The sequence below is a fragment of the Rutidosis leptorrhynchoides genome, chromosome 10 (assembly GCF_046630445.1).
Source record: "Rutidosis leptorrhynchoides isolate AG116_Rl617_1_P2 chromosome 10, CSIRO_AGI_Rlap_v1, whole genome shotgun sequence".
NCBI classification, from domain to species: Eukaryota; Viridiplantae; Streptophyta; class Magnoliopsida; order Asterales; family Asteraceae; genus Rutidosis; species Rutidosis leptorrhynchoides.
This window is the reverse complement of record NC_092342.1, coordinates 150173875-150194043: the sequence shown is the minus strand read 5'-3', so window position 1 is coordinate 150194043 and position 20169 is coordinate 150173875. Positions and strand designations below refer to the sequence as shown.

Genomic DNA, 20169 nt, shown 5'->3' with positions numbered 1-20169 from the left:
AACGGCAGAAACATTCCCTTTAGCTCGGTAACGTTTAATCATTGGTTTTTGAACCGTGAACGCGAATCTTAGATATGGATCCATAGGGTTTGACATCCCCACTCGGGCTAGTAGCGCTAGCATTTAACGAGTGTTTAATACTTCGAGGTTATACGCACTTGCCAAGTGCACTTTAAGGGGGTACATTAAACGTTAAGTTAGTTACCGGGTGCCCACGGTTAAGCATATACTTTTACATACTTTTGAAACGCTCGTTGTAGCACTGAAATCTCGTGGCCTACTTACATTACTGTTATACTTAAACTATAGCTCACCAACCTTTGTGTTGACCTTTTTAAGCATGTATTTTCTCAGGTGCTTGAAGTCGCTTCCGCTATCTTACTAGTCGTGCTGTAGAACCCGCTGCCTAGAGTTGTTATCGCATGACTACTTATGTTGCATTCAAACTTTTTACTTATGAACTTATGTTATGTAACGACCTTTGGGGTCACGTACACTTATTTATTTGCTTCTACTTAGTGAAGCATGCTTTTGAAATGTAAAACATTTGATGTCGGTTATGACATCACCTTTTTATCGCGAATGCAATTTCTTTAATTACAGCATATAGTACTTAACCTTGTAATGATCCTGTTGTTGATGATTCGTACACGATGGTTTTGTACGGGGCATCACATTTGGTATCAGAGCATTGGTTGTAGGGAATTAGGATGCATTAGTGAGTCTAAGACCGACCCGAGTAGGATTCACTAATAGGGCTAATCTACAACTTGTTAGTTTACTTGTTTCCGCTGAACTTACTGCATGCTGCTGCTTACCGTTACTGCTATATGCCGTATGCTACTACGTGATTTCACTACTGCATGCTATTACTTGCTTTCGATTGCATGCTAGTTTCGTACGATTACTGATATTGCCATGCTACTTATTGTTATACATGATTTAAACTGTTGGCCTATTATTTGCTTGCTTTATGACATACTGACATGGAAAATTTATTTTTCCTTGTTCAGATGTCGGACGTTCCACCTACTGACATCCCGAGCGGCTCAGGCCCCGTTGTTCCACCCACTGCTGCACCTGTTGCTGCTGCTGCTGCTGCCAACATTCCGGCCCCGACACCCACTGGCGACCCCGGCGCCTCTAGTTCTGGAGCTAGCTCTAGTGTGCCTATCCCGGCGTCTTCTTCCAGACCCCTGAGGCAACTGGCTCGCATTGGTGGCATGGAGATCCCCGCGGAGTTCGGGGAAGGACCCTTCCGTAATCACTGGCGCACACCTTGCCGACGCACTGCCGACGGCCGCTTAGCCGTGATTACGCCAGGCCGACACCGACAGATGTTGGCCGCTTTCGGATACGTTGAGCCACCCGCGCCACCACCGCATGATTCAGATGATGGTTCTTCCACCGATACTTCTTCAGACGACACCTCATCTGACGACTCCAGTGATGAGGAGGATCCCGCTGACCGACCGATTCAGGCACCTTCTACCCCGCCGAAGAAGCGGTATCGCTTCGCTGGCATAATTCCTGGTCGTACTGTCACTGACGCTTATGGTCGGCGTCGTAGGATCACTGCTCGTAAACGGCTGGTGCCGTACCCCGCCGACCCACTGATATTACCGTCTCCACCCAGAGCCGGACCATCCACTTCAGCACCACCAGCTCCACCTGCACCGCCAGCACCACCTGCCCCACCATCTTCCTCTAATGAGGAAATGAGGCGGGAGATTGAGATTCTCCAGACTCGAGTTACTGAGCTCGAGGAGCAGTTGGCTCATGTTTTGGACATCTTGTACCCACCATCGCCGTAGGACTTTGTACTAGATTCTGTATTGTAATCTCTTTTGTAATTTCATATTTCACTTATGTAATGTACGAACTTATTGTAATGTATGAACTTATTATCATTAATGAATGAAATTTGTGTTGCTTACTTCTTGCGCAAGTGTTCTATTTACGTTATCATCTCATGGTTTTGTGGTACTTATATCTGCTTGCGTTATTTAATCAACACGTGTTGTGCTGTTCTCATGTTGGTTGCTACATAATGTACTATTATTATTTGCATAATGGATTTTGACTTGAGTCAAAATGTTTGTATAGAACATCATGGCCAACGGAAGAACCACACCTACCGCCACCCAGATTGAGGACATGATTAACGAACGTGTCGCTGCTGCACTAGCTGAAAGACAACCCCAAGTTCCACCACCACCGCCTGTCAATCCACCTGTCGTTCGAGATGGGTGTACTTACAAGGAATTCCAAAACTGCAAGCCACACTACTTCAGTGGCACTGAGGGACCCGTCGGTCTCACCAGATGGTTCGAAAAGTTGGAATCGGTATTCAGGGTTAGCAATTGTTCTGAGGCTAACAAAACGAAATTTGCATCTTGCACGCTGTCTGATGGCGCGCTCACATGGTGGAATACCATGGCCCAAGCGAAAGGAATTGATGAGGCGTATGCTACGCCTTGGGAAGAATTTAAATGTGCTATGATCGAGGAATACTGTCCGAGAACCGAGATTCAAAAGATGGAAATCGAATTTATGCAATTGAAAACCGTAGGGAACGACCTTAACAGCTACAACCGTAGGTTTTTGGAATTGGCTCTTATGTGTCCAACCATGGTCACCCCCGAATTTAAGCGTTTGGAGAAATACTTCTCGGGACTTCCTAAGTCCATCAAGGGTAATGTTACCTCGTCCAAGCCACCAAGTGTTCCCGAAGCAATGCGCATGGCGCATACTCTCTTGAATCAAATCATCCTTGACGAGCCGGAAAAGGCTAAGTTCGAAACTGTTAGTGGTGAAAAGAGGAAATGGGACAACAACCACAACAACAACAGGGGTAGGAACTATGATCAAAACCCGGCAAAACGACATGAAGGGTTCAGGCAAAACAACAACATGCACAACAACAACACCAACCCCAACAACAACAACCGCACCAATCCGAACTACAAAGGAACCTTACCACAATGCAATAGGTGCTACAAGCACCACACTGGGTATTGCAATGTTATCTGTGAGAAGTGCCAACGATCTGGACATGTTGGCAAGGATTGCAAGGTTACCACTTTGAATGTGAAGCCAAACCACAACAACAATGGGCCTAAGAAGTGTTATGAATGTGGAAAGACGGGCCATTTCAGAAACGAGTGTCCTAACAAGCGTAAGGATGGCGGACCACCACGTGCTAGAGCCTTCAATGTTAATGCAAGAGATGCACGCGACAACCCCGACTTGGTGACAGGTATATTCAAGATCAACAATCTTTTAGCTTCTGTCCTATTTGATACTGGTGCCGATAGGAGCTATGTGTGTAGACATTTTTGTGATAAGTTAGATTGGTCGTTAGTTCCTTTGAAGGAAAGTATGCTTGTCGAGGTCGCCAATGGAAAACTTGAAAAGGTTGACCATATTAGTCGTGGAGCTATTATCAACATAGCTGGTGCAGATTTCGAAATTGATTTGATACCTATCAAACTGGGAAGTTTTGACGCGATCGTCGGTATGGATTGGTTGAGCAAGATAAAGGCCGATGTTATCTGTGGAGATAAAGCACTTCGCATACCACAAGGAGACGGCGAACCACTGGTTATCTATGGAGAGAGATGTACCTCGAAGTTGAACCTCATTAGTTGCGTGAAAGCGCAAAAGATTATGAAGAAGGGACGCTTTGCTGTCCTAGCACATGTGAAAGCGGTAGAAACTGAGATGAAGAACGTGAACGACGTTCGAATTGTGAACGAATTTTCTGATGTCTTCCCAGAGGAATTGCCTGGATTACCGCCGCAGAGAGCAGTAGAGTTTCAGATTGACTTAGTGCCAGGAGCTGCACCTGTAGCTCGCGCACCTTATAGACTCGCACCTTCCGAGATGCAAGAATTACAGAGTCAACTACAAGAGCTACTTGACCGAGGATTTATCCAACCAAGTTTCTCGCCTTGGGGCGCACCTGTTCTGTTTGTGAAGAAGAAGGATGGATCCTTCCGTATGTGTATCGACTACCGTGAACTCAACAAATTGACTATCAAGAATCGATATCCTCTTCCACGAATTGATGATCTTTTTGATCAACTACAAGGATCGAGCGTTTATTCAAAGATCGATTTGCGATCCGGATATCACCAGCTGAGGGTGAAGGAAAGTGACGTGATGAAAACTGCATTCAGGACCCGTTATGGTCATTATGAGTTCCTCGTGATGCCATTCGGTTTGACAAATGCACCTGCCGTGTTCATGGATCTCATGAATCGTGTCTGCAAGCCTTACTTGGATAAGTTTGTTATCGTCTTCATAGATGATATCCTCATCTACTCTAAGAGCGAAGAAGAACATGAGCAACACCTTCGGCTAGTGCTTGAACTCTTAAGACAAGAGCAACTTTACGCCAAATTCTCCAAGTGCGAATTTTGGTTGAAGGAAGTACAGTTTTTGGGTCATGTTGTGAGCGACCAGGGTATCAAAGTTGATCCCGCCAAGATTGAAGCCATCAGCAAGTGGGAGACCCCCACTACTCCAACGCATATTCGTCAATTTCTAGGTCTCGCCGGTTATTATCGAAGGTTTATCGAAGGATTTTCTCTGGTTGCGCGTCCTTTGACCGCACTGACTCACAAGGGCAAGAAGTTCATTTGGGAACCCACACACGAATCAGCATTCCAAACTTTGAAGAAGAAGTTAACCTCCGCACCTATCCTATCACTTCCTGAAGGCAGTGACGACTTTGTTGTTTATTGCGATGCATCGAAGAGTGGTTTTGGTTGTGTACTGATGCAACGATCAAAGGTTATTGCCTATGCCTCCCGCCAATTGAAGATTCACGAGCGGAACTACACTACACATGATCTTGAACTTGGAGCCGTTGTCTTTGCACTCAAATTGTGGAGACATTATTTGTATGGAACTAAGAGCACTATCTTCACCGATCACAAGAGTCTCCAGCACATCTTCGATCAGAAGCAATTGAATATGAGACAGCGTCGATGGATCGAGACGCTCAACGACTACGATTGTGAACTCCGTTATCACCCTGGCAAGGCCAATGTTGTAGCTGACGCTTTAAGCCGAAAGGAGAGGACGGCACCTCTCCGTGTTAGGGCTCTGAACATCACCATCCATTCGAACCTCAACAACCAGATCAGAGTAGCCCAAGTTGAGGCTCTCAAGGAGGAGAACATATCTCACGAGCATTTGAACATACTTGTCTCTCGATTCGAGGTTAGAGAGTCTGGACTCCGATGCTATGCCGGAAGAATTTGGGTACCTTACTATGGAGATCTACGAAGCCTGATACTTGATGAAGCACACAAATCGAGATATTCGATTCACCCCGGTGCAGGTAAGATGTACCACGACCTTAAAGAACAGTATTGGTGGCCAAATCTTAAGAAGGACGTTGCGACTTATGTTGGTAAGTGTTTGACTTGCTCGAAGGTTAAAGCCGAACATCAGAGACCTTCTGGGTTACTTCAACAGCCGGAAATCCCACAATGGAAGTGGGAAAGGATCACAATGGATTTCATTACTAAGCTACCGAAGACGGTGGGCGGATGCGATACTATTTGGGTTATTGTTGACCGCCTCACCAAATCTGCACACTTCCTAGCGATGAAGGAAACTGATACAATGGAAAGACTTGCTCAGCTGTACATCAAAGAGGTTGTATCTCGTCATGGTGTACCTTTATCAATCATCTCCGATCGCGATCCCCGTTTTGCTTCCAGATTTTGGCGTTCTTTACAAGAAGCCATGGGAACTCGTCTTGACATGAGTACTGCTTATCATCCTCAGACTGACGGGCAAAGTGAACGAACGATTCAGACCTTGGAGGACATGCTGCGTGCATGTGTCATTGATTTTGGAAAGGCCTGGGAAAGGCATTTGCCACTCGCCGAATTCTCGTACAATAACAGTTATCACTCAAGCATTAATGCTGCACCTTTTGAAGCATTGTATGGTCGTAAGTGCCGATCTCCTATTTGTTGGGCCGAAGTAGGCGAAAAGCAAATCACCGGACCCGAGGTAGTTCACGAAACCACGGAGAAGATTGCTCAGATTCAAGCTAGACTTAAGACTGCCCGTGATCGCCAAAAGAGCTATGCCGATCTTAAACGGAAAGACTTTGAATTTAATATTGGTGATCGTGTAATGTTGAAGGTTGCACCTTGGAAAGGTGTGATCCGTTTTGGAAAACGTGGAAAGTTGAACCCACGATACATTGGTCCATTCGAGATCTTGGAACGTGTTGGACCAGTTGCATACCGTTTGGATCTACCAGCACAATTGAGCTCAGTTCATCCTACCTTCCATGTGTCAAACTTGAAGAAGTGTCTTGCTGCACCCGAACTCATCATACCATTGGAAGAACTTACTATTGATGACAAACTCCACTTTGTGGAGGAACCTGTTGAGATTATGGATCGTGAGATCAAAACTTTGAAACGCAACAAGATTCCGATTGTACGAGTACGATGGAATGCCAAACGAGGACCTGAGTTTACTTGGGAACGAGAGGATCAAATGATGCGGAAATATCCTCATCTTTTCCCGACTCCTCCATCTACTTCAGCTTAAATTTCGGGACGAAATTTTCTTTAACAGGTGGGTAATGTAACGACCCTGGTTTTTCCTACGTTATTTATTAATAATTATTATTATTAATACGCTTGATTAAACGAATGTATGTTATTACATTTACATGTTGCTTTAATTGCCCGTACTTGAACTTTAAATGCCCGAAACGTCTTTGTGACACCCGGAACTTGCACGAATAATATTTTAAGATATTATTTACATTCATGATTAATTTTATTAATCATTTTAATTAACTAAAGCTATTAGTTAGTTACTTGGGCTTAAGTTGGACTTTTAGTGGACTTACATGTTACTTGCATACAACTTGGGCTTTATACATGTACATGGACTTATGAGAGCCCACCCTACTTATTAGTTGGACTTAATTAGCCCATTAAGACTTGCAAGTATCAAACTTAAGTGTAACTAGTTAGTTACATCCATTTAGAATCTTGTTAACACTTGATCCCCATGTAAACACCTCTTTTACCCAACTTTTGTCATCTTTACATGCTAGTAACCACAAGACTCCTCCCACCCTCCATTTTTCTGCAGAAAAAACGTGGCCTTAGAGCCATTTGATGGGAGTTTTGGTTTTCAAATTTCACTACTTACTTCATTCACATTTACTCTTTCATTTTACACACACATTACTTGCATACTTTTCTCTCTTTTCTCTCTCATTCTTCTCTAAAGATTGTAAGTATTATGAACAACTTTTCTTCTCTTTTCTTTGTCCCAAAACTGAATTTAAACATCACATAATCATCATCATCTTTTGTTGTTTGTTACTTAATCTTGTTGTAGTTTAATTACTTGTAGATTATTAAGTTGTTTACTTACTTACTTACTTGTCTTTCTTTACTAAGTTACAAGATCAAACTTTCTAGTTTTGATTCTTCATCTTTATCTTGTTATGACAAGAACATCAAGAACATAATCTATCTAGTTATGTTCTACATATTTTGTTTCAAAAGATTTAAAGTTTATAATCTTTATAATTGTTACTTGTGTTCTTGTTTGTTGTATGTTACTAGAATACCACCTTCATGGTTGGTTTAGGCTTATCATTTATTTTCTTTATTTCTTATTGTTAGTTGCTTACTACATATTTGAACAAGGACATGAAACCAACAAGAGCTTACACTTTGGTGCAAGTATCATGGATCCAACACTTGGTTGTGATCTTTCTTAGTGTTCATGAACTTGTTCATAAACTTACATGTAACCTTGGTTCATCAAACACTTACAACACTTGCACTTGAGTTATGATGGAAAAACCTTGGTCAAAATGATGTTAACACATCAACGAGTTGTACACTTGAAGCTATACGCATCAAGGATGAGAACCGTGATGAACATCAAGCACCGAGACAACCGGAACTCTCCAAAACCCACTGTTCTGTCCAAAACCTACTGACCTACTGCTTCTGGAACAGACCAGCAGACCTGGGCTGTTCTAACCTTGATTTTTAGATAGAACTTTTCGAGTAGATAACTTTTCATATAGGACTCGTCTTAATCCGAGTTACGGTTTAGGATTTATGGCCCTCCGATCGTTACCATGTCCTTTAACGTTGTGCAGAAATTTCTGACCTACTCGCACTTAGACCGTCGCCACGGTCAAACCAAGACGAGTTTGCTTCTGTAAATTTTACCACACTTAAGGGACTCATAGACGGAGCCATGACCACTGGTCTCACCTTAATTCAGTAAGGGTAGAGGCCGTGGTGACTGACCGAAGTCAGCCTTTGTTTTAAACGACTTTCATAAACGAGTCTTACTTGTTACCTTTTGTTTAATGATGATTGATGATGACCCTTATGACCTTAATTACGTACTTATAAACCTTTTGAGACGACTTATTGACTTAGTGCTATTTGACTTAGGTTGAGGACGTTTGGACCGTTACTTGCACACCACTTTCCGACTACTACCTTACCATTACTACCAATCATTGTGAGTTATAGCATTCCCTTTTTACTTTAACTTATTTTGGGAACTGAGAATACATGCGGATTTTATGTTTTACATACTAGGCACGAGTACTTAAACTTTATATATGTGTGGGTTATATAACGGCAGAAACATTCCCTTTAGCTCGGTAACGTTTAATCATTGGTTTTTGAACCGTGAACGCGAATCTTAGATATGGATCCATAGGGTTTGACATCCCCACTCGGGCTAGTAGCGCTAGCATTTAACGAGTGTTTAATACTTCGAGGTTATACGCACTTGCCAAGTGCACTTTAAGGGGGTACATTAAACGTTAAGTTAGTTACCGGGTGCCCACGGTTAAGCATATACTTTTACATACTTTTGAAACGCTCGTTGTAGCACTGAAATCTCGTGGCCTACTTACATTACTGTTATACTTAAACTATAGCTCACCAACCTTTGTGTTGACCTTTTTAAGCATGTATTTTCTCAGGTGCTTGAAGTCGCTTCCGCTATCTTACTAGTCGTGCTGTAGAACCCGCTGCCTAGAGTTGTTATCGCATGACTACTTATGTTGCATTCAAACTTTTTACTTATGAACTTATGTTATGTAACGACCTTTGGGGTCACGTACACTTATTTATTTGCTTCTACTTAGTGAAGCATGCTTTTGAAATGTAAAACATTTGATGTCGGTTATGACATCACCTTTTTATCGCGAATGCAATTTCTTTAATTACAGCATATAGTACTTAACCTTGTAATGATCCTGTTGTTGATGATTCGTACACGATGGTTTTGTACGGGGCATCACAATCACCGTCATCTGCGTCACCACCATCTCCAGCAAAACCACCATCTCCGGCACCATACTCTAATGAAATTTAAAATCAAGCAAATCAAGCAACCGAATGTACTACCTCCGACCACCACCACAACAACCTCCGGCGCCGGTACCAACACATCTGACTGAACTACCTCCGGCAGCACCATCCCCAGCTGAAATTCCCCTAGCTACACACTATCTCCGATCAAAAATCAGTAATTTTTTCAGCATAGTTTCTTTTGATATTCTTTGAGGTTGTTTTGGATTTGATTTATTCTTTGAAATGAACATCTCTCCTTATGTTTTCATGTACCATCTCTCTTGATTTTAATTGTTATATTATGGTCTGTGTTTGATTTCTTTATTGGCTCACGAATTAAATCAAAATGACGACGAAAAGATATTGACAAAATGAAGATGAAAAGAGTTTGACTCTGAAACCAATTTATGGAAATATTGTGTGGCTGTAGACCTGTAGCGTAGTTAGAAACAACTTTATACCACTTCCATTAGTTAATGCATTGTTAAGTTAAAATATCTATTTTTTTTATGTATTTCGTTGTACTTGTTAAATGAATGGTATTAATTTTATTTCAGTTTAGTAGAGTACTTAAACTTTAAATTAATTGAATTAAATATCAATATTAAATAACTCAAAATTAAATTGAAACAGTCTTCTATTTTTAGTTTGCAGACTTCAGGACCACATCTTTTTTTGCAGATGTGGTTACAGACTTCAGACATAAAACATCTTAAAAAAACAAACAGCACCTTAGTGCATGTTGCTCCGCTTCTTCTTGTATCGTTTGTTGTGGGTTATTTCATTTTGTTATATGAAATTCTCGCCTTGTTTTTAATATATTCGTTATCGTTATTTGGGATTTAATTTTTTTTTTTTTAAAGGGACTGATTTTGTCATGATTTAAATTTAAGTACCCAAGTTAAACTTCACAAAGTAAAAGGACTCGAAGTTTGTAACTGAAGTCAACTTTCGTTACAAATGAACACTGAAAATCCTGTTTAACGATGGAGTGATGGATCATTAGGCGAATGCGGAATAACATGAAATGAAGTCTGAAATGGTAATTGTTGAAGAATGGAGCGGTACCTCATCAAACAAGTTATCGTTAACCGCCGTTATATCTCCGTCCATTTCTCCGTCATCTTCATTCACTTTAGAAACTCATGGTAATCGATTCAACCTTTTTTCTCGAAGATTCCTTCAAGCATTTGTTCCTGAGGTAAAAATATCAATTACACTGTCGTTTCACTTCATAATTCGTTAGCACCTAAAAGTAGTTGTAAGTTGAATTTCGAGGTTAGGGTTCAGTAGTGTGTGTGTGTGTGTGTGTGTGAGATTATACGTATATGTTTGGGTAAAATTGTACAAAAAGGTATGAGACATAAACAATCCTGAATCATAAGGTATACAACATCTTAATTGTTAGTGTTTTAATTTTGGACTTATTGTTTAATTGTTATTTTTTGATTTAGGACTTGTTATTGTTTTGACATCTTAAAAAGTTTATTGAGTGAAAAGGATAATGCAGAGTAAATTAGGACTTGTTAGTCCTAGTCCTAGTCCTAGTCCTAGTGCTGATGTGGCGCTGATGTGGCGTCTAGTCATGGAGGACTAAGACTAAACCATTGGGACCTCTCATATTGTATGATAATATTCAGTTAGTTAATTTGTGAATTGTATATGAAGTCAAATTACAAAGTGGAACACAAACTACTAACAGTAAATGACATTAAGTACGGTCTTGACCTCTTGTTATTTGTGTCATGTCGACTTAATGTTTCCTACATCGTCTGCTTTACTTTTTTTTGACGCAGGGATTCCCTAGCAGCGTGATACCGGATTACATGCCTTTTCAGACATGGGATTTATTGCAGGTTTGAATTTTCTAAATGTACATTTTTTGAAATTCTCATTGGAAATATTTTAACGTATTCAATCTTATATCATAGGGCCTCTCAACATACATAAGGACCATGCTTTCAACACAAGTAAAAGTTTATGATATTAAATTCGCTCGGTTTCAAATCATTTGCGAATTAAATTTGTTTTGAATTATGATTCACATGTATCTACTGCTTTAGGCTCTTCTAAGTGCTATCGGAGTTGGAGAGAAATCAGCAACTGTCATTGGCGCTACTTTTCAGGTACATATTTGTTTCAAAAAGGGGTTACCTATCTAGCTATGTTTTTTTTTTTTTTTTTTTTTTTGATTGGGAACTTTTGTAGTGGTTTTTGAGGGATTTAACTGGAATGCTTGGAGGTGTCGTGTTCACATTTCATCAGGTATGATATACATTGTTGATGATGTTTGCTCATACATGCACTTGTTATAAGACAAAAATGCATGTTTTTTGGTATTTAATTAATGTGTCATCATGCCAGGAGTTGTCGTATTCGACTTGAATTGTGGATGCCAAAGTCTTAGGGTAGATTATATGACACATGATTATTCAACATTAATCACAATCTATGTGGAATGTAGTTGTATTTTACTCTTTATCTCTTTCTAACATCATAGATAATAGATAATAGATAGGTGACTGATAAGAGTCCACCGCTGAAAGTGTATTCAAGAAGGAAGAATCGGGTCACAACTGCAAAAGTGGGGTAACTTCATTCTATCTTTGGAAATTGGCTGAATCCTCTCGGTCAAAGTCAATGGATGATTAGTGCTATCAATTTAATTAGCATATGGAGGAAGTTAGGGAGCAATTTCTGTCTTTGATTTTAGTAATTGAATAGTATAAACTAGAGGCTAGTTTTTCATTCTTAGCATTCAGATTCAGATTGTTTCATTTTCTTGTTCTTGTAATCGGAGACCGTGCCCCTCTCGAATTGGGCCACTATCCTTTGTTTCTAATAAAATCTAGCCTATTTTTATTTCTATAAATTTTGTTCCTATTTTAAGATCATTCAAGATCATTATCTTGTTAGCTAATAATCATTAGGTAATAGTGTTTCTAACAAATTCTGTTCCTATCAAGATCATTCAAGATCATTAGGTAATAGTGGAATTGAATGATCTTGAGATCTAGCTTATTGTTATTTCTATAAATTATTTTCCTATTTTTATTTCTATAAATTCCGTTCCTCTCGAATCGGGCCACTATCTTGTTAGATCTCAAGATCATTCAAGTCCACTATTACCTAACTCAACTCTACCTAATATCCGCCCTTACCGATACCATCACTCCTAGAAAAACTGAGATAGAAAAGCATGTTGAGCAGCCAACCAAATGGAGCGTTTACTTACCATGGGCTGAATATTTATATAACATCGAATGCCGCACAGCCATCGTAACCACTCCTTTCTCAGCTGTATATGGCCGGGAACCCCTTCGTTAATTCCCTATGTCAGAGGAGAAACAAACAACAGTTAGTTGATCGGGATTACATGATAAAGCACCTCCGTCAAAACCATCAAAAGGTCCAAGACGGAATGAGAAACCAAGCAAAATAGAAGCGAAGGGAACTCACGTTTCAGGTTGGTGATTATGCATTCTTGAAAATTCAACCTTATTGCCAAAAGAGCTTGGCTAAACGTCAATATGAGAAGATATCTCCAAGATTTTTTGGGCCGTATCGATTAAGCAGTGGGCCAAGTCGCTTATGAGCTGAAATTACTTCGTGACGCTATGATTCACTCGGTATTCCACATTTCGATGCTCAAACCTGCCCATGGATCTTTTTCTGTGGTGCCAACTACACCATTACCCATAACCAAAGATTGGGAAATTGATTAGTGCAAAAGTGGCTGAATCCTCTCGGTCAAAGTCAATGGATGATTAGTGCAATCATCTTAATTAATATCCGGAGGAAATTAGGGAGTAGTTTCTGTCCTTAATTTTAGTAATTGTATAGTATAAACTAGAGGCTACTTTTTCATTCTTAGCATTCAGAGATTGTTTCATTTTCTTGTTCTTGTAATCGGAGACCGTGCCCCTCTCGAATCAGGCCACTATCCTTTGTTTCTAATAAAATCTAGCCTATTTTTATTTCTATAAATTCTGTTCCTTTCAGTGTTCTTATTTCAATCATTAAGAAGCACGCAAAAAATATAATGTCTGTGTGATTTTTAATAATAGTAACACTTACTCATGAGTTTCTTCTTTTCAGGGCTCAAACCTAGATAGCAATGCCAAAATGTGGCGTTTGGTTGCAGATCTCATGAATGACCTTGGTATTTGTTTAAGGATTTTCCATATATTTCAAGATATATTGTCAATGTTCATAGTATACAAGGGAAATGGCTGTAAATAACTGTTTTCTATGATTAATATTTTGGGGTTAAGACGATTATTCTTCAAAAACGGTCTCTGATGCAAGATAGTTAATAAAAGGGCAAAAACTACCTTTTGTTTCTGCATGCGGTTCCTTTCATTTAGTAGAGTGTTTGATTGAAAATTACTTGCATTAATAAATGCTTTTCTTTGCAGGAATGCTTATGGACCTTGTATCTCCGTTGTTTCCTTCGGAATTTATATTCATTGTCTGCATTGGGAGTTTGTCAAGATCTTTCAGTAAGTTGTTAAAGTTGCTTCACAATTGAAATTTATATATTACTAGCATGTTAAGGCACCTCTTTAAGGGCACCATTCTCAATGAGAGCAAATTAGGCTGAATGAACCTTAACTACTAGCCTTTTTTAACACACTTAAAGGCTTGAGCTGTTTCATATCTGTTAAAATACTAGTTTCTCAAATTAGGCCAAGTTGATTTGACTCCCTTCCTTTGGAACTATTTTTATATGGGCTTTTTTTGGTGAATTAACCAGTAGTTTGTGTGACTTTCATGTAATTTAGTTTGTGTCTTTTTTTTTCTTTCTTTTTGTATTTTTATTATTTTTTATTTTTTTTATGAACTACCTTTTATAAAACATCCCAGTCCTGATGATCTCTCCTTACATTCTGTTGCTTTAGCTGGTGTTGCCAGTGGAGCAACTAGAGCTGCTTTGACCCAACATTTTGCTCTTCAGAATAACGCAGCAGATATATCTGCAAAGGTAATTTCTTATTTCTCTTATGCTAAATATTAGATATGGAACTTTCGACCCATTTACTTATCAATAGGTCAATTCCAATCATGCGTTATCTCTAATGGGTCAATTAGGAAGAAAATAAGAAGTAGCTAGATCGTAAGCTGGTCAGAAGTACCCCAAAGTGTATATCATCATGGTATAAATTTATTAGATATTATTGAAATACTATAGTTCTTGTAATTATATCTGAGTCACCAATTCTTTATACGAAATTTGTAAGTTTTGGAAAAAGCGTTTTAATTCAATTCAACAAGACCTCTTTCGACCAGTACCTAAAAACTTGCATGTTACCCAAGCCATCCAGTTTACCATGTCCTATATAGTAAAGACAATTACGTGATTGGTCTCTAAAATTGCATGTATGGGCCTAAAACATTTTTATGAGAATGCCGCTAATGTTTTGCACATGTTGCGCGGTTGGTGCCCAACGCTAACGACCGTTAGTCGAATTCCATCAAGTTAAATAGACCATAGAGACAGAAGACAAACCTAGAATGTTATCTGCATTCAAGTTATCTCGAGGCTGCTCACGTATTTTCGTCCTTTTAACTTTTCTTCTCCTTACCATCTTCATCCCTACCAACTTATAAACCCTAATCTCTATCAATTCTTTTTATATATAAACACACAAATTCACAACCTTCCTAACAGGAAGGAAGCCAGGAGACAGTTGCTACAATGATTGGAATGGCTTTAGGAATGCTTCTTGCGCACGTTACAATGGGACATGCAACGGTCATATGGTTCTGTTTTCTGGCCCTAACGATGTTCCACATGTATGGTTAGTTACGCTTCTTATTTATGACCCAATGTACCCTTCAGATTGACAACACATTTTTGATGTACTCAGTCTAATTACATCATGTCTTATGTATTCCATTCCTTGGCGTTGTGTAGCTAATTACAAAGCAGTTCGGTGCTTAAATCTGACTACATTAAACTGTGAAAGAAGCTCAATACTCTTGCAGCATTTCATGGAGGCTGGTCAAGGTGGGCAATGGAATATGTTGTGTTATATCCTTGTAATCCTTCATTATACAAGCTTTCAATCCAGACTATTTTTATTCGTTTTTGTAAAAGATAATAGAAAAGTTAAAACACTCTAGATATGGCTCCCGTGATTTCACTTATCTTGTTATTGTAACTAAGATTAAGATTAATATGCATAATAATATAATAATAATAATAATAACTTAAATCGTATGCCTAAGTGATGCAGTTCTCTCTCCAAACGAGGTCTCAATCTTGGAGCATGTCTTACCATTATGGATCAGTTCTTGGAGCTCAAACACCGCCAAATTTTTGTATACGAGGGTACAATTAGGTGTGAGGGTTTCCTCACTAAACGGCCCAGAAATGTAAGTTATGAATTCCTTTTAGCTTCAGTTCTTCATTCATCTAACTAATAGTGTGCTGTATAATCTTACCATTCGTTTTATGTAAACTCCGCAAACTGTGAACTTTGATCGAGCTTACTCCCTGTTTTTAAAGACGGTTGAGTCAGCCGACACATCAGTTTGAGGAATAACCCGTCTCGTTTCGTCCAAAAATGCCTAAAAAGTCGGACTGAGTCGTGAGTCGGGTCTGAGTCGTTCAAAGTCAAAGTTGATCTAAATTCTAATATTTTTTAAAATTAGATTTTGTGCCTTATATCTTTGAAATATTTATGTTTTATGTTTGATATATTTATGTGACATATATATAGGGTCATAATCAAGAGGGAAGCACTTTTTTGGGGGGAAGTAAATTTTTTTCCTTTTTTTTTTTTTGATTTTTTTTTTCAGGCCTCAAGTTTAGATGAAAATATGAACATTTAAAAAAGACACTTTGTGATGAATGTTATTATTTTGGCGGTAAAACGCTCGAAGAAAAAATGAAAACATTCAATGCATTGAATGTTTTGATTCTGAGTTTATTTGCATCGTTTTGTTTTCATCTTGTGTGAAGTGTTTTTTTCGAAATGTAGCCCGATTTAGAGTTTAGGGTTTAGGGTTTTGGGTTTAATCTTTAAACCCAAAACCCTAAACCCTAAACTCTAAACCGTTCGTGTTAAAATATTCAATCTAAACCCTAAACCCCAATTTCTAAACCCAAAACCCTAATTTCTAAACCCTAATAGCTAAACCCTAATTTTTAACCCCCTAATTTCTAAACCCTAATTTCTAACCCCTTAAAAAAAAAAACCTAATTTCTAACCCCTTAAAAAAACTCAGAATCAAAACATTCAATGCATTGAATGTTTTCATTTTTTTCTTCGAGCGTTTTACCGCCAAAATACTAACATTCATCACAAAATGTCTTTTTTAAATGTTCATATTTTTTATGTGATCTTGATGCTTGGAAAAAAAAAAAAAAAATTCTAAAAAAACGAAAAAAAAATTACTTCCCCCCACTTCCCCCAAAAAAGTGCTTCCCTCTCGATTAAATCTCTTAACCAATCGGGGGGAAGCGGGGGAAGCAAAATCTTTTTTTTTTTTTTCATTTTTTGAAAAAATTTTGTTCACGAACATTATAGACTGGATGAAAATATGAACATTTAATAAAGACACTTTGTGATAAATGTTTTTATTTTGGCGGGAAAACGCTCGAAGAACTAATATATAACAATTATCGTGTTTTTCGAGCATATGTTTAGGTTTTAGATATTAGGGTTTAGATATTAGGGTTTATAGGGTTTAGATATTAGGGTTTAGAAATTTAGGGTTTAGGGTTTAGATTTAGGAATTAGATTGAGTTTTTAACACGAACGGTTTAGAGTTTAGGGTTTAGGGTTTAGGGTTTGGTGTTTTGGGTTTATGGCCCCAAAAAAGTGCTTCCCTCTTGATTAAATCTCTTAACCAATCGGGGGGAAGTGGGGGGAAGCAAAATCTTTTTTTTTTTTTTTTTTCGTTTTTTGAAAAAACTTTGTTTACGAACATTATAGATTGGATGAAAATATGAACATTTAATAAAGACACTTTGTGATAAATGTTTTTATTTTGGCTGGAAAACGCTCGAAGAACTAATATATAACAATTATCGTGTTTTTCGAGCATATGTTGAGGTTTTAGATATTAGGGTTTAGATATTAGGGTTTAGAAATTTAGGGTTTAGGGTTTAGATTTAGGGTTTAGATTTAGGATTTAGATTGAGTTTTTAACACGAACGGTTTAGAGTTTAGGGTTTAGGGTTTGGTGTTTTGGGTTTATGCCTAAACTCTAAATCGGGCTAAATTTACTTCACAAAACATGAAAAAAAAACGTTAACATTCTTCACGAACAATATTATCTTGAATGTTATTTTTGTCGATCGTTTTCCCGCCTAAATAATAACATTCATCACGAAGTGTCTTTTCTAAATGTTCATATTTTCGTGTGATCTTGATGCCTGAAAAAAAAAATTCCAAAAAAAACGAAAAAAAAAAAAAATTTGCTTCTCCCCGCTCCCCCCGATTGGTTACTTCCCCATTGATCCTGCCCATATATATATATATATATATATATATATATATATATATATATATATATATATATATATATATATATATGGGCAGGATCAAGAGGGAAGTAACCAATCGGGGGAAGTGGGGGGAAGCAAAAACTTCTTTTTTTTTTGTTTTTTGAAAAAACTTTGTTCACGAACATTATAGATGGGATGAAAATATGAACGTTTAGTAGAGACACTTTGTGATAAATGTTTTTATTTTGGCAGGAAAACGCTCGAAGAAGTAATGTATAACAATTATCGTGTTTTTCGAGGGTATGATGAGGTTTTAGCTATTGGGGTTTAGATATTAGGGTTTAGGTATTAGGGTTTAGAAATTTTGGGTTTAGGGTTTAGATTTAGGGTTTAGATTTAGGATTTAGATTGAGTTTTTAACACGAACGGTTTAGGGTTTAGGGTTTGGTGTTTTGGGTTTATGGAATAAACCCTAAACCCTAAACCCTAAACCCTAAACTCTAAATCGGGCTAAATTTTACTTCACAAAACATGAAAAAAAACGTTCATATTCTTCGCGAACAATATTATCTTGAATGTTATTTTTGTCGATCGTTTTTTCGCCTAAATAATAACATTCATCACGAAGTGTCTCTACTAAATGTTCATATTTTCGCGTGATCTTGATGCCGGAAAAAAAAAAATTCCAAAAAAAAAAAACAAATTTTGCTTCCTCCCGCTTCCCCCCGATTGGTTACTTCCCTCTTGATCCTGCCACTATATATATATATATATATATATATATATATATATATATATATATATATATATATATATATATATTTTCTACCAAAACTTTGAAGGTAAATGTTGGTCAACGCCCGACTTGTCTCCATCTCGTCCCCGAGTCGTCCCTCCAAAGTCCTGAACGACTCATCCCCGACTCGCGACTTTTACAACCTTCAACCTACTGAAGTAAACATAACAGTGAAGTCTTATTTTGAGTTTGGAGCTATATGAGACCGCTTGATGGTTATCATCTATCTTATGATTAATATCTTTTTTTTTTTATCAATAAACAGGATGGAGTTATTAAGTTCTGCTGCATCTCGATACGAAAAAGGTTATAAAATTTTTCCAAATTTTTGCTTAGTGTATACACATATACACAGGTCAACAGAAATACTCATATTAGTCACTGCTGTTTGGATTTCAGCAAAATACCTGTTACTTGAGAATAATGGAGTTATCCGCGTTGTTATTCATAAAGATTCAACTACCGGAGATGTCATGCGAGGTTTCGTTCATGCTCTTGTGATGAAAAATCTTTTAGGTAATAAGCCTACGTCATTACATACCGATAGTCAAACATGGATGGACAAAAACTATGAAGCTTTTCTTTTGAAGGTACATTCACTTCTTGGATTCTAATCTTTGTTTTACGTATATCATTCTTCTGGATAGCAATAAATATAGCTATCAATAGGTGGAAACTACAAAATGCTTTGTTTCGGTAGTGTGGGTAATTGGTTTTTTGTACTGATCTAATAGTTGACCAAGAATTTTTTTGCCCAAAATTTATAATATATATAGTTATTAAATTAGTCAAATATATGAAAGTTACATACTTATTGATATAGTCTTTTTGAGGAAAATAAATTTTGAGGTTTGATGTTTTGAAAATACACTTCAATCAACTTTTAACCCATTTGACCCGTTTTCTTATAAGTTATTTGTTACTTGCCACCAGTAATAGCTAGGCAGTTGGGTGACCTCTCAGCAATAATACTGAAGTTGTGTAGCTCATATGTAAATGTATAACTCTGCTTGATTATTACAAGTTCTAATCAAATCAACTTGACTATAAAAGATATATTAACTATAAATGTAAAGTTGTCTCTGGTTCAGCCATCTGATAAGTTATTTTTTCGTTCTATTTAGCCATCTGATCCAGTTAATTTGTGTTAGATGATTCTGGCACATTATTCAACCTGATATCTGTATATTTTTAACATTATTTCCAGCTTCAATCGGCTGGTTGGAAAACAGAGCGACTTTTGTCATCGTCTATCATTTGGAGGGCAAACTGGAGCCGTGGGACTTCATATAAAAAAATTAACTAGATGGTTACATCCGTCAACAGTTGTCTACTCTGGAACTGAAAATGGAAAGACAATCGACGTAATATTGGTTTTGGGGCTATTTTTACCGATTAGACAACGATATTATTGGTGTTGGGATATTTACACGAGTTTGTGTTAAAATCAAATACTCCGTATATAAACTTGTACTAATTTAGTTGCATATCATTGATATTAATAACTACTATAAACTTAAAAATCT

General features: G+C 37.9%; 2 protein-coding genes across 3 annotated transcripts in view; one reads left to right on the top strand and one right to left on the bottom strand.

The window, feature by feature from the left end:
• LOC139871716 (pentatricopeptide repeat-containing protein At1g69290) overlaps positions 1 to 12691 on the bottom strand; it is a 21576-nt gene extending 8885 nt beyond the window's left edge. Inside the window, exon 1 of the mRNA XM_071859450.1 lies at positions 12625 to 12691. Within this exon, the coding sequence (XP_071715551.1) occupies positions 12625 to 12627 (3 nt within the window). The 5' untranslated portion in view covers positions 12628 to 12691. The remainder of the gene's footprint in view (positions 1 to 12624) is intronic.
• LOC139871717 (protein root UVB sensitive 3) lies at positions 10345 to 20169 on the top strand. Of its 2 annotated transcripts, none has more exons than XM_071859451.1 (14): positions 10345 to 10590; positions 11186 to 11245; positions 11321 to 11359; positions 11453 to 11515; positions 11598 to 11654; positions 13488 to 13551; positions 13808 to 13891; positions 14291 to 14373; positions 15061 to 15190; positions 15307 to 15399; positions 15629 to 15767; positions 18909 to 18949; positions 19043 to 19233; positions 19851 to 20169. In XM_071859451.1, the coding sequence occupies exons 1-14, from the start codon at positions 10417 to 10419 to the stop codon at positions 19947 to 19949; spliced, it is 1317 nt and encodes a 438-aa protein (XP_071715552.1). In that variant the 5' UTR covers positions 10345 to 10416; the 3' UTR covers positions 19950 to 20169. The 2 variants fall into 2 exon arrangements, with proteins under 2 accessions (XP_071715552.1, XP_071715553.1); XM_071859452.1 differs by lacking the exon at positions 19851 to 20169 and adding an exon at positions 19577 to 19773.

What these genes read in the sequence shown, in the direction of transcription:
- LOC139871717 (XM_071859451.1), top strand. Translation starts at nt 10,417, where the DNA reads ATGAAGTCTGAAATGGTAATTGTTGAAGAATGGAGCGGTACCTCATCA. An exon ending in GGACCATGCTTTCAACACAA is followed by an intron (nt 11,360 to 11,452) that starts GTAAAAGTTTAT and finishes CTACTGCTTTAG; the next exon opens with GCTCTTCTAAGTGCTATCGG. An exon ending in TTTCATGGAGGCTGGTCAAG is followed by an intron (nt 15,400 to 15,628) that starts GTGGGCAATGGA and finishes TAAGTGATGCAG; the next exon opens with TTCTCTCTCCAAACGAGGTC.